The sequence below is a fragment of the Doryrhamphus excisus genome, chromosome 23 (genome assembly GCF_030265055.1).
Source record: "Doryrhamphus excisus isolate RoL2022-K1 chromosome 23, RoL_Dexc_1.0, whole genome shotgun sequence".
Classification (NCBI taxonomy): Eukaryota; Metazoa; Chordata; class Actinopteri; order Syngnathiformes; family Syngnathidae; genus Doryrhamphus; species Doryrhamphus excisus.
Genome location: NC_080488.1, coordinates 2,507,814 through 2,520,774, shown reverse-complemented (window position 1 = coordinate 2,520,774; position 12,961 = coordinate 2,507,814). Strand labels below are relative to the sequence as shown.

The following is a 12,961-nucleotide window of genomic DNA, read 5'->3' as shown; positions in this document are numbered from 1 at the left end:
GTATTTGTTTCTGTAGGTTCCGCTTTTGATGACGTACCCGGATGTCGCACTGTCAAACCTGGTGTAACTTGTGTGTGCTTATATAATTTCGTTCTTTTTTTATTGGTAGGCTACTGAACGTTTATTAACTTTAAAAATATGTCTAATTTAGAATGGGGTCGTTGAATGGTTTTGAGTGTATTTACAGTCTTATTTGTCGTTGGTGTTGGTGGCAAAACATTAGAATATTCAATATTTGTTTCTGTAGGTTCCGCTTTTGATGACGTACCCGGATGTCGCACTGTCAAACCTGGTTTAACTTGTGTGTGCTTATATAATTTCGTTCTTTTTTATTGGTAGACTACTGAACGTTTATTAACTTTACAAATATGTCTAGTTTACAATGTTGTGGTTAAATAATTTTGAATGTACAGTATAGCTAGCTTTAGCGTTAGCTTTAATTGATTGTTAGCAGCGGAACCTTTAGACTATTTGTTTCAGTAGGTTCCGCTTATGGTGACGTACCCGGATGTTGTCTGAATGTCAAACATGGCGTCGCCCATGCGTTCGTAGTTAGTCTTTTTAGAGGTAGATATTACCGCACATTGTTTTCAATTGTAATGAGTGTTATTTGGTGACATACATGGCAGCACTTTTACTTTGATTTGGATGCGATTTGACTCATTTTGTGGATAAATGGCGTTGAGTCGAAGTGTTCGTCGACTGTATTGTCAAATTCAACGATATGTTGTGTCCACAAAGCAACCAGGTAAATATATATTGTTGTATTTTACTTAATACATTATGTTGTAAGTGAGTAATTGTTTTATTCTTAAGAGCGTTAAAACATTTGTGTTTGTTTTTTTTGGACAACAGCTCGATGTGTGACACAGTCGTCCACCCAACCGGAGCCCAACTTGGGTGAAAATGAGGACGTGAACCCGACGTTTGTCAACCGAAACCCGCGGAACCTGGAGCAGATGGCCTTGGCTGTGAAGGACCGTGGCTGGAAGACCACATGGCCTCACCGGGAGTTTTACCACAGGTATTCCTTTTATAAACAATTTGCCACTGTCCCCAAAATACATTATATTTAGATTTTAAGAAAGCCAGAGGCAGGAATTATCAATGGAAGCATTTTTTCTCCCCAAAAATATCCCAATTGTAAGTCTAACTATGACATAAAAAGTCGAAATTATGAGAAAAAGTAATTGTGACATAGTATGGGAATAAAATGTGGTTAATTAGATAAAAAATAGTGATTAAAATCTGGTTAATTTCTTTCCTAGGTTGGTGTTTTCCCGCAGTCAGCGACACGTGACAGCTGAGGTCTTCTCCTGCTCCTCTCCAATCCCGGTGCTCTCCTGCTCCACCAAAGAGTGGGCGCTAAAAAAGGAGCTGCCCTCCACGCACTGCGTGGCAGCATGCCAGGCTGTGGGCGAGGTGCTAGCGCATCGATGCAAGCAGGCCGGCATCACCAGGATGGTGTACAGGGCCATTCCCTGGACGTACCGCTCCGATGCTGTGAGTGCACACTAAACCGTGTCTCAAACTGTGCGTTAATGTGACATTCTTAGATTGAATATTTTAAATTTTCTTCTCGCAACAGGTTCAGTCGTTCCGAGCTGCAATGAAAGAATCGGGAATCATCCTCAGTGAACCCAGAAGGAAATACATTGGAACATAATTGTTACCAAAACTAAAAGAAACAACCACATGGTGTCATTATTTTTATTGTGCGGATTTAAACACATCAGCAGAAGTGGACAGTGCTTTAAAATTGATCATTTTGGATCATAGTACAGTGTGATTTTGGCTCAGGCTGTCTGGTGTGCGATAAATAAAATGCATGCATGTTAAATGTTGATCCTGCAATGAGGACGGTGAATAATTTAGCTTTTAGTGAAATATGAATACTTCAATGATAATCTCATACAAGCTTGTATAAAACAGCATGCAGCATCGTGGAAAAAGGACAAACAGTAGACGACACGTACAGTACGCAGACAGACAGACACGTGGTCATCGTTTTCTGCTTCAAGGCACTCACACAGCCGTTGAATTTGATGCACCGCTAATGGAATATATTAATTGGCACGTTGTAATACAGACTTTAACAAAGAGGCATGCACCAGAAAACTGGCCCCGACTTGGTCCATAATAAAGTACAGCTTAGAAACCAAACCTTCCCGTGAGCGTAGGAGAGAATAGAAGAACATTCTGGAAAAGTTGGCAGATAACAAAAAAAAAAAAAAAAGGAATAATTGCATAGTTGACATCTGGAGTGTTTATAATGTACAGGAAGTAAAGTTCGAGCCAGTTGATGTGACAGTCAACGGATATGCAAGCTCAAAAACCTTGGCATGTAACAAGAGGTCCTTCAGGTTTGTTTTGTTTTTCCCAATAGCTCTCTTTCCTTCCTTCTCCTCTTGGCCACGTCAAGGTTTGTTGTGAGCGGCGTCCTGGTTCAAGCTTCCCGGTTCGGATGAAAGATCCACACAAGCGCTCTGGTGGGTCAGACCCCTTCGGCTGTGGCTTCGCCTCCGTTGTCGCGGTGATCGCCGTGGGCTGGCAGGTAGCTTTGAATAGAATACAAAGATGGCAACTGAATCACTGTTGTTGTTAAAATAGTGAGCGTTAAGGATGTAATGTTAAATGAATTGTATTGGTGGAAGCCATTGAAGGGTGTAATTTCATATGTTGTCCGCTAGGTGTCACTGTTGGATTTGTTAGAACTTCATCTAAGTAAACAAGTGAAATAAGACGAGCAGTTTTTACCAGCTTTATGCTACGTTACGATTTTTGGTCGTACTCGTTAGCTGTTGAACTACGAGATACAATTTTGAATTGTTTTTGGACAACATTTTTGTAAATCGAACTACAGAGCATTCCTCTTTTTAAGCGTCAAACAGTTCGATTTTAATTGTACATGTCATATAGCATGTTTTTTTGCCATAATACGACACCGGAAGTTGCTACTTAAAGTTAGCTTCAGACTGGCCAGGGGAGATTTCCATAAACAGTTCGATTTTAATTGTATATTTCATATAGCAAAAACTAAAATAATCTTAAAAAAGAACGAGAAAACATGTTTTTTTTCCCATAATACGACACCGGAAGTTGCTACTTAAAATTAGCTTCAGACTGGCCAGGGGAGATTTTCCGCAGATGTCAGCCGTGCTCTTGCTTTGAAACTGCTTCGGTCAACAATCTCTTCTTCCGCTTCCGGTTGCACTGTTACTAGGTGACACTTGGACGCTTGGGTCAAGACGAGAACGAAGCTACGCGCGTCATAATTCAGATGCCTTTTATGGTCTGTGAGCTTCCGGTTTTTCTTCATCGAATAGTCCAAGCTAGAACGATGTTAGCATTGTTGCTAGCGTTGCTAGTCCGGTGTTGCTAACGTTTGGTACCTTTATATTACTGTTCTATGTGAATTATGCCATCTATTTCAAGTGTAGATAAAAAAACAAAAACAAACAACAACAGCTTAAACACACAAACAGCCTGTTCCCACTAAAGTTTACCAATAGCACCTTTTAAACTCAAGTCTAGTATCAAAGCTAGGTTTTGGCTAAAGCACTCCCAATGCTGATTACATGTTCAATTACCTGCTCGCATCGTTTATCCACGTCATCTAATTCACTGATGGACTGCATGAGGGAGAAAAGGTTCATCCTTCCACTGCGACTAACACTTGGGGCCTGGGGACAAAAGAGGGGGACGGAATCAGGAAGGGGAACTAAAGAGAGCCACGTTAAAAGGTGTGTTTGCGTTTAGTTTACAGTGATGATGGGACCGATGACACACGGCGCTGTCGGTCCAACTTCCTGGTTGGCATCCGGCGCTTCAAACACCTGAGAGGAGAAACGTTCAGGAACGGGATTTCGAGCATAACGAATTTATTGGCGGGAATTGTTACTTACCTCCGCCTCAGAATCCTCTTTTTCATCACTGCTATCTGTGTCGTCGTCCTCATCAAGTCCCTCATCCTCATCGTCTTCATCATCTGCTTCTTCCTCATCTTCTTCACCCTCATCTGGCTTTTCTCCATCGTCCTTGCGCTCGGACTTCTGCCTTTGGTCTTTGGACTTCCTCCTCCAGAGTAAACTGTGACGCTGCTGACTGGAAGGACGACCAGACATTTTTGCATTAAAAACCCTGGGTGGGGGGTGGGGGTGGTATCGGGCGTCGTGGTCTGACCTGGCCTGGAGGATGCCGTGGTAGGTCTGCAGCTGCTTTGTGAAGCCCTCATTAGGTTTGATGATGGAGCGCCGATCCCTCACGTAGGCCAACGCCACGTCGAGCGACCAGCGTTGCTGCTTCATGGCGTAGGCGATGACGGTGGACGCGGAACGAGACACGCCCATCTTGCAGTGCACCAACACCGCCTGTCCGCTCTTCCTGTGGCACAGATGATAACGCAAGCTCTTTCCTACTTGTTCTGACAAGTGTTTGCAACGCACCGTGCAACGTAATAGAAGATAAATAATCTTGTGGATATACTTATTATTATTATATATTCCTATTGTATATTATATTATATTCCTACAGGAAAATACAAAGTGATATCTCCATCAAACAGAAGGTGAGTGTTCTTTTCTAAACTCATACATTACGTCACTTCTAACTTGAATAATGATTTGGACTGCATGAGAAAGTGGCAAGGAAACCGCAGCTCTCTTTTTCGCACGCATCATTTCTTACCAAGCATCAGAGTTGGAAGTAAATCACTCGTGTCCGATAAGCCAAAGAAAAAGCCGAACCCCAATCAGTTCCATGTCGGCGTGTGCCGCGCGGGACTTACCTGGCGCTGTTGATGAAGTTGTACGTGTCGGTCCAATGGGAGAGCAGGTCCGTGGCCTCCACGTCGTAGACTCTGATGTTCATGTAGGTGAAGGATTCCGGGAAGAAGTTGTCGATTTCCCTCGTCACGTTCAGAATGTAGCCGATGCTGAAAACGACGCGGGTGAGTCGGTGGTAAATATGCGGCTGGGTGTGGACGGTGGAAGACGGTACGTGCAATATGAAGATGAAAAACTGACTTGTTCTTCTGCAGCTCCTCGAAGTTGGCTGCGTTCCACTCTGAGCCCTGAAACCACACACACATGTTTAACACCCATACAGGATACCAGTAATACCAGCACTGACCAAGTAAAGGTAGTCAAATATCTTGGACGGTTTGTCCATCTGAGCCATGGTGACCAGGATCTCGTTGTCGATGTACTCCTTGAAGGGCCTCATGTCGAAGCCAATGCGGGTCTGCAAGGCCGTGTGGACCTACAGCAAGGCGAGAGTTAATAATAATGTCAACTCATCTTAGACCTTAGACCTACGTCTCCCCACCATTTTGGACGTGAGGTTGTCCAGGTCTTCGGTCCTCATGATGTCCCTCAGCTGCTCCTTGATCAACTTCTCCTTGGACATTCTGTCAGCGGTGCTGCACATGAAACGTATAGCAGCTTAACATATGTGTGTGTGTACTCTCGTAGTAGTAATAGCAGTAATTGTGTAATATACCTCTGACCGTCGCTGTCCCTTCTGACCGACTCCAGGTCGTTCATGGCCTCCCACTCGTTGAGGCAGAAGCGATCCGACTCCACGTGCTGGTGGTAATGCCGGGCCCATTCCAGGCCGCAACCCGGAATCACGGCGCCATTGACGGCACGCTCACAGCAACCGTGCAACGCCTGCAGCACTGACCTTGAGGTGGACGAAACATGGAGGAGAACTTTAAAGGTAGATTCTTCCACATAGTCCAGTTTAGATATGATTCATAACACTGGAAAATACTTTTTTCTATATAATGTATGGAAAGCAGTGGAAATGCAGACACATTCATTTGTGTGGTTATGTACATTTACGGGGTCCAAAGTGCGGCCCGGGAGCCATTTAGGGCCCGCAGCTGTTTTTACATTGTAAAAATATAATTTAAAAAGAAAACCAAATCTGGAAAAAACAGTATTTTTACAAGAATTTAATCCAAATATTACAAGAAAAAAGTTGTAATTTTACTAGAATAAACATTTTTTTTTAAGGTGTAACATGAGACGCAAACAAAACAAAATAAAATTGAGGAAATTAGCTTGGGTGGAAGTTATAATATTATGGGATGTAAGTCATTATATTATGTCTGTCTCCCATATAATAATAATAATAATAAGTCATTAATTTTCTACCGCTTTTCCTCACGAGGGTCGCGGGGGTGCTGGAGCCTATCCCAGCTGTCTTGGGGACAGAGAGGCGGGGTACACCCTGGGACTGGTGGCCAGCCAATCACAGGGCACATATAGACAAACAACCATTCACACTCACATTCATACCTATGGACAATTTGGAGTCGCTAATTAACCTAGCATGTTTTTGGAATGTGGGAGGAAACCGGAGTACCCGGAGAAAACCCACGCATGCACGGGGAGAACATGCAAACTCCACACAGAGATGGCCGAGGGTGGGGAAAGACAAAATAAGAAGCCAAAAAGTTACCACTTCCACACAAACTTGGAGGAGAACTCATTCATAAATGGAAATAATAATAATAATAATAATAATTATGTGGAGAATAAATAGATGACATCAAATATGATGTACAGCGTAAACAGTAAATTGCACATATAATTTAAATAATTTTGAATAAATAATAATTTAAAGTTTTGCTTGTGCGTGTGGGCAGGTAAAGGGGCTTATTTGAAGAAATATTTTGAAAATTAAAAAACATCAAGAAAAAAGCAAAGACAGACGTTCATACTAATAATAGTTTAAAAAAAAATTCTATCTTCATCACAAAGTGAGATGCAGTTTTTCCTTGAAATATACTGAACTTGCTAGCATATGTAAACGTGTTGCTTTGGCCAATGTGACCAATACATCCTTTCATTTTTCACTATGTGGCCCTCGCTGCAAAACGTGCCGACGCCGAATGGTCACTCACCACATGGTCTGCATGGAAACTGGCTTAAAAATTCTTGTTTCTTCTGCTGATGTGACACTGAAACCGCTGCGAAGGGGGAAGAGAGAGAGACAGAAACGCAATCAAGTCAGAATAAGACAGCCAGCGAGGCCGAGACAAAAGTGGAAGTGATACTGACACAAAGTACAACAAACAAACAGACAGACAGGCAGCCCTAAAAGGATGCATAGCTTATTATTCAGGCCGAATTATTGATATAAGAGGTGTGAATATGTACGGCGAGCGATGTGTAAAAAGCAAGTTAACACAGTCGGAGGCGTGATGAGTAGAACAAGCTGATGTGATAAGCATGTGATGGCTGATTTTTTTTTTTTTCAGGGACTTCATCGCATCCTCATCTTGAGCGTTCGCACCATAGCCTTTACTAGTTTGAGGCCTCCACCTTAATGTTGAAATGATAGCTTAAAGCTGTGTGCACACGAGACCCAATTAACATGAATTTTTTTTTGCCCCGCCCATACTGTTACCCTACCCTGTTACCCCGCCCTGTTTTGCTTTGGATTAGCAATGAAGCTAAAGGCTGATATGAAGCATCTCATCAAACATGTTGTTAAAGTTACGACGCCGCTCCCGGATGGAACTGAGTACGATGCTAACTTGCTAATTGGGTAAAATGATTAAGTTTCATTAATGTTCATGTTAAAGGTTAAATAACTGTTAATACTGTACATTTGAATCTGGAAAAAATAATTTCTCTACCAACTGTATGTGGTTTCTTACGTTTTTTTTTATTTGCTGTTTTATTATTATTTTACTTATTTATTACTGATTAATTGATTTATTGTCTTTATTCTTAATTTGTTTATTTTTTAATATTATTTTGTGTATAGAAAAATAAAAATTAAGATATTTGAGAACAGTGGAATGTTTTATCAGATATTTTGGTGTGGAAAACCGGAACCAAAGTACTGAAAAAGTGTAGGGTATAGCAGAAGCAAAAGCATAGTTTTTTTTAAATGATTTTTTTTCCAGTTTTTAATAAATACGTTTAGTTTTTTGTTTTTTTTTTACCTAGCTCTGGTGGCCCCCAAGTAAATTGAGTTTGAGACCCCTGCTTTATATGGAAGCAAACTTGACTTATCTTACATTTGACGCAAACTGAGTTTCGGTTTCCAATGATTCCATGTGAAAAGATCTTATGTAAGGGGGGGGGAGTAAGTGATAGGGGCAGCTAGAATTAATGGAGAATGATTCAGCTCCATAAATAGCGACATTCCTTATTCACATGATCTCGGCCCAGAGTATTTGTAGTCGGGCTGCAGCGTCTGTGCTGTGGCTTGAACAACATGCTCCGCTTCTATTATTTCAATTATTCATTTATTCGTATTATTCATTCTCTTCTTACCTCCCTCACTCCCTTAAGGGGGTTCTAGTCCCGTCATAGTTGCATCATAACAACCCGTATACTTTTGAGGATGCTTCTAAGACAAACATATGGATTTGTGCTCTTACCCATCTCCGTCCAGATACACTTGAGTGTCGCTCCAGATGGGTAGAACCAGACCAATGGTGCACTCCTCACTAAATAGGAAGCAAATATAAGGTGTTAACTGATAAGCAGCTATCAGTGTGGCCGCAGTGGGGTGCACACACACCTGTCCCGTTTGGGGAAATCCATGCCTAGCAGGATGCTCTCGTCTTTGTTAGCCAGGGTGGAGACAACAATGAGATACCGGACTCGGACCGTGCTGACAGACTCCAACTGCACGGCCTGCAGAGCACAGAGAAACGGTATTCAAAATTTTGCTTTTTTTTTAAAATTTTTTAGAGATAACAATGCTTTATTTTGGTTGACACTATTGGATATCGGGCACATGTGTTTTTCCCAGCAAAGCTGAATAGACGGAACAAAACATTACAAACAGCTCTCAGTATTATGAAATGATGCTAAATGTGCTAAATGTGGCCCGCAGGACACTAGTTTGAGGCCCCCGCCTTGATATGAAAGTTTAACGTTAGAGCGGCCCGCGCAAGTTTGATATGGATGCTGTATGGCAGGGGTCTCAAACACGCGGCCCGCGCGCCAAATGTGGCCCGCAGGACACTAGTTTGAGGCCCCCGCCTTGATATGAAAGTTTAATGTTAGTGCGGCCCGCGCAAGTTTGATATGGATGCTGTATGGCAGGGGTCTCAAACATGCGGCCCGCCGGCCAAATGTGGCGCGCAGGACACTAGTTTGAGGCCCCCGCCTTGATATGAAAGTTTAACGTTAGTGCGGCCCGTGCAAGTTTGATATGGATGCTGTATGGTATCATGTACCCAGAAAAAATTATTACGTTTGATTAATGTTCATGTTAAAGGTTAAATAACTGTTAATAGTTATCCTCCCTATCCGTGTGGAAGTGGTAAGTTTTTGGCTATTTAAGTTTAAAGGAAATAACTTGGAGGCTACCGTTTAGGTCGCTAGCTCTCTAGTTTGCGAGTTAGCATGTGTCTTAAGACCCTGCAGTTGCGCAATATGTTGTAAATAAAAAGCTTATAAATGTGACTATAGTCGTGTTTTGTCATGTCTACAGGGCTCTAATAATGCTTTGTTCATTTTAATCTGAAAAAAATAATTTGTCTACCCACCAACTATACGTGGTTTCTTAAGTTTTTATTATTTGCCTTTTTATTATTATTATATTTATTTATTACTGATTGATTTTCTTTATTCTTGATTTATTTATTTTTCATCTTATTTTGTGTAGAAAAATAAAAAGTAAGATATTTGAGAACAGTGGAATGTTTTATCAGAGCTTTTCTTGTAGAAAATCGGAACCAACGCAAAGTTTATTATTTTTTCTGTTTTTAGTAAATGTTTTTTTTTTTTTTTTTGGAAAACCTGATGCGCCCCAGCCTCGCCCAGACCCTAGCTCCAGTGACCCCCAGGTAAATTGAGTTTGAGACCCTTGTTTTAGATAATAATGGGTAATAATAATAGATATGAATGGGAATAATTCACATGGAGTTACAGTATAGGCATAACGTGTACGTTATGGAGTGCATTGTGAAGATAGCGAGGATGTTTGGGATGCTCTGGTTCTTGTGGCCAGTGTCATGAAAGGGAAATGTGTTACAGGGGTTTGCTGGAAGGAGCGCATGTATAAGTTGCTGAGCAGATACGGTTGTCTAAAGTTCATGTGACTGACCATGCGTAGAAGGAGATGCTGGCTAATCCTTGACTAAACAACAGAGTCATTGTAAAACAACATAATCAACTCTTCGAGCGGTTTCCCCTCAATGTGACAATGTTGCTTAGGAGCTGTTACACAAATCCAGGAGTAAATTCGAGGCCGTTACCAGCTTGATGCTATCTTCTGGTCGAAGCAGCTCAACCATGGCGTGGATGTGTCGGTGTCGCGTGTCTGACGCGGCGCCGTCTTCTTGTTTTAGGGGAGTGGAGTCCTCGTGTAGGTCCTCTCTTTCCGCTTCTTCCAGCAGGAGCACCGCTCCTTTAACAAGGGCAAAGCTCTCCCTGGCAAATCAGCATCAGGACTCATCAGGATCGGGATTGCAAATTTAATGAGATGCAAACAAAAACAGCGGTGTCCAGCTACCTTTTCTGAAATCTCCCTCTCCTTTGAGTGGTTTCATCCTTTAAGACATGACATAAATGATACAAATAAATGATAACAAACAGATAATGTGACAAAGAACGCTTTATATTGCTGAGGAAAATAACAATCCTTCTAATGTGGTTTAAATTGCAAAGCCAATTAAAGGACATTTAACAAGCGTCCTGAACTTTTGAATAGAAATGACTGGTGAAAAAAAAAAAATGTTATTTTGCGTGAAATGTGTTGCAACACTGATAAGACATAGCGGAAGCTTCAAGTGTGGGGACGGACAGCGATAAGAAGACATAAGCAGGGGGAGGGAAGGACCAGACTAGCAGAGAAACACAATACAATGCAATGGAGAACAAGCCATAGAGAGCGAAGTATAGCTACACTTACAAGAAGGGAAGAGAAACATGACAGAGAGAGCATTACCTGTTACGCAACTGACATGTCCAGACAAAACAGAGGAGACAAAAAAAAAGATATTTAAGTGAAGGATTGAGTAGGAGCCAGGAGAAGAACGATGGGTATTTTGGGGGAGAAGAAGAAAAGAGAGAATGATGATTAGCTGCAGCGGCGACACCCGGTTTGACTTGAAAACACAAAGCAACACATATAACCGAATGAATGCTTGGATTTGATATGATCTTTGTTTAAATATGGATGAATGCAAGCGGAGGTGATAGCATGGCGAGCGTTTAGACAGACGGGAAGTGAGCCAATCACACCATTTATGCTGCAATGAATATGAATGTGATGAAGCCACGTTCTATCTGTGGAATGTTTGCTCTGCAAAGCTATCCGATCCCTAGGCCTAGGCTGCTATGCAAAACAAAGCATTTGTTATTACACACGGCTGCTCCTAGTGAACGGCCATGCTGGCCTGGTCCGGCTTCATGTCAGTGTTCTAACACGTATATTTGGAAAGCAAATTTATGCTTGATTGTAGGGGTGACTCACTGGAGCAGCGCTGATGGAGGGAATCCTGTGCAGGGTCAACAGAGCCATGGCACAGTTCAGGTGCTGCTGTTGCTGACAAACACGGCAGTTTCCACAGACCAGACCTGTGCAGGCACTAGTGTGGAGGTAAAAAAAAATTACTTAACTTATATTATATATAAAATATTTTATAATATTATATAGAATATTTTATAATATTATATATATATAATATTATAAAATATTATATATATATAAAATTCATTCATTCATTTTCTACCGCTTTTCCTCACAAGAGTTGCGGGGGTGCTGGAGCCTATCCCAGCTGTCTTGGGGCGAGAGGCGGGGTACACCCTGGACTGGTCACCAGCCAATCACAGGGCACATATAGACAAACAACCATTCACACTCACATTCATATCTATGGACAATTTGGAGTCGCTAATTAACCTAGCATGTTTTTGGAATGTGGGAGGAAACCGGAGTACCCGGAGGAAAAACCCACGCATGCACGGGGAGAACCTGCAAACTCCACACAGAGATGGCCGAGGGTGGGGAAAGACAAAATAAGAAGCCAAAAAGTTACCACTTCCACACAAAATAGGAGGAGAACTCATTAATTCATTCATTTTCTACCGCTTATCCTCACGAGAGTCGCAGGGGGTGCTGGAGCCTATCCCAGCTGTCTTGGGGCGAGAGGCGGGGTACACCCTGGACTGGTGGCCAGCCAATCACAGGGCACATATAGACAAACAACCATTCACACTCACTCGACCGCCGTGCCGCCCCCAAAAAAACACAAAAAAAACCATATATATATATAATATTTTATAATATTATATATATATTTAGAATATTACTTAACTTACTAAACTAATAATCATTGTTCATTTTTATCTTATCCTGACTGTCCCATCGACGTTCATAATCCCAGGTTATGTTCTACATGTGAATTTATTCTATACCAGTGCATATACACCGCATACAAATAAAAATTAAGTAATTTCTTCTTATATTCATATTTTTATATGTAAAAGCAGTAACTAAAATATGTCTTTAAACAACACATTCCTTTATCCAAGCTGTCATATCGAAAGACTGCAAACCTTGTTTATGTTAGCCTGTTGCGGTTAGCGTTAGCATATGCTTCAAACGGGCAACTCCGTCCACAAAAAGCAATTAAAAAACAAAACATGACAAAAAAAACATATCTTACCTTCACAAGACGGGCTCCAGACACTTATTCCCAGGACTCAGAATGTGCTTGTTCTCTAAAGCGGCAGCTTCGAGGAGACGGACCCCGACGGCGACAGTTCGCCACTCCAGCGCCGTCGTGCTGGCTAGTGGTGACGTCATCCGCAGGCTTGCTACGTAACAAACGTAATTACCGTGTGGGACCTACGCAAAGTTCGCCGCCTGAGGCAAAATGCATATTTCATTCCATAATCGACCAACAAACCAGTTCATATTGCAAACATCACCTTCGTGGATAGTAAAGTAATAAAATATATAATTATATATACCTACCAAG

At 41.8% G+C, this 12,961-nt stretch overlaps 2 protein-coding genes across 3 annotated transcripts; one reads left to right on the top strand and one right to left on the bottom strand.

Annotated features, from left to right (window-relative positions):
• Window positions 1–89: 89 nt before the first annotated feature.
• Window positions 90–1,854, top strand: mrpl18 (mitochondrial ribosomal protein L18). The gene is made up of 4 exons (XM_058063513.1): window positions 90–748; window positions 856–1,024; window positions 1,269–1,503; window positions 1,589–1,854. The coding sequence occupies exons 1-4, from the start codon at window positions 676–678 to the stop codon at window positions 1,664–1,666; spliced, it is 555 nt and encodes a 184-aa protein (XP_057919496.1). The 5' UTR covers window positions 90–675; the 3' UTR covers window positions 1,667–1,854.
• A 349-nt stretch (window positions 1,855–2,203) lies between these two features.
• Window positions 2,204–12,806, bottom strand: si:ch211-203d1.3 (protein phosphatase Slingshot homolog 3). 2 transcript variants are annotated; one of them, XM_058063506.1, is made up of 17 exons: window positions 12,647–12,806; window positions 11,452–11,566; window positions 10,489–10,526; window positions 10,232–10,406; window positions 8,545–8,660; window positions 8,402–8,470; window positions 6,911–6,976; window positions 5,500–5,682; window positions 5,326–5,419; window positions 5,131–5,259; window positions 5,025–5,071; window positions 4,787–4,933; window positions 4,183–4,383; window positions 3,906–4,104; window positions 3,765–3,836; window positions 3,591–3,683; window positions 2,204–2,558 (listed from the first exon to the last, which is right to left on the bottom strand). In XM_058063506.1, exons 2-17 carry the CDS (start codon window positions 11,497–11,499, stop codon window positions 2,418–2,420), a joined length of 1,818 nt encoding a protein of 605 aa, XP_057919489.1. In that variant the 5' UTR covers window positions 11,500–11,566; window positions 12,647–12,806; the 3' UTR covers window positions 2,204–2,417. The 2 variants fall into 2 exon arrangements, with proteins under 2 accessions (XP_057919489.1, XP_057919490.1); XM_058063507.1 differs by having other exon boundaries at window positions 11,452–11,555; window positions 12,647–12,792.
• Window positions 12,807–12,961: the final 155 nt, after the last annotated feature.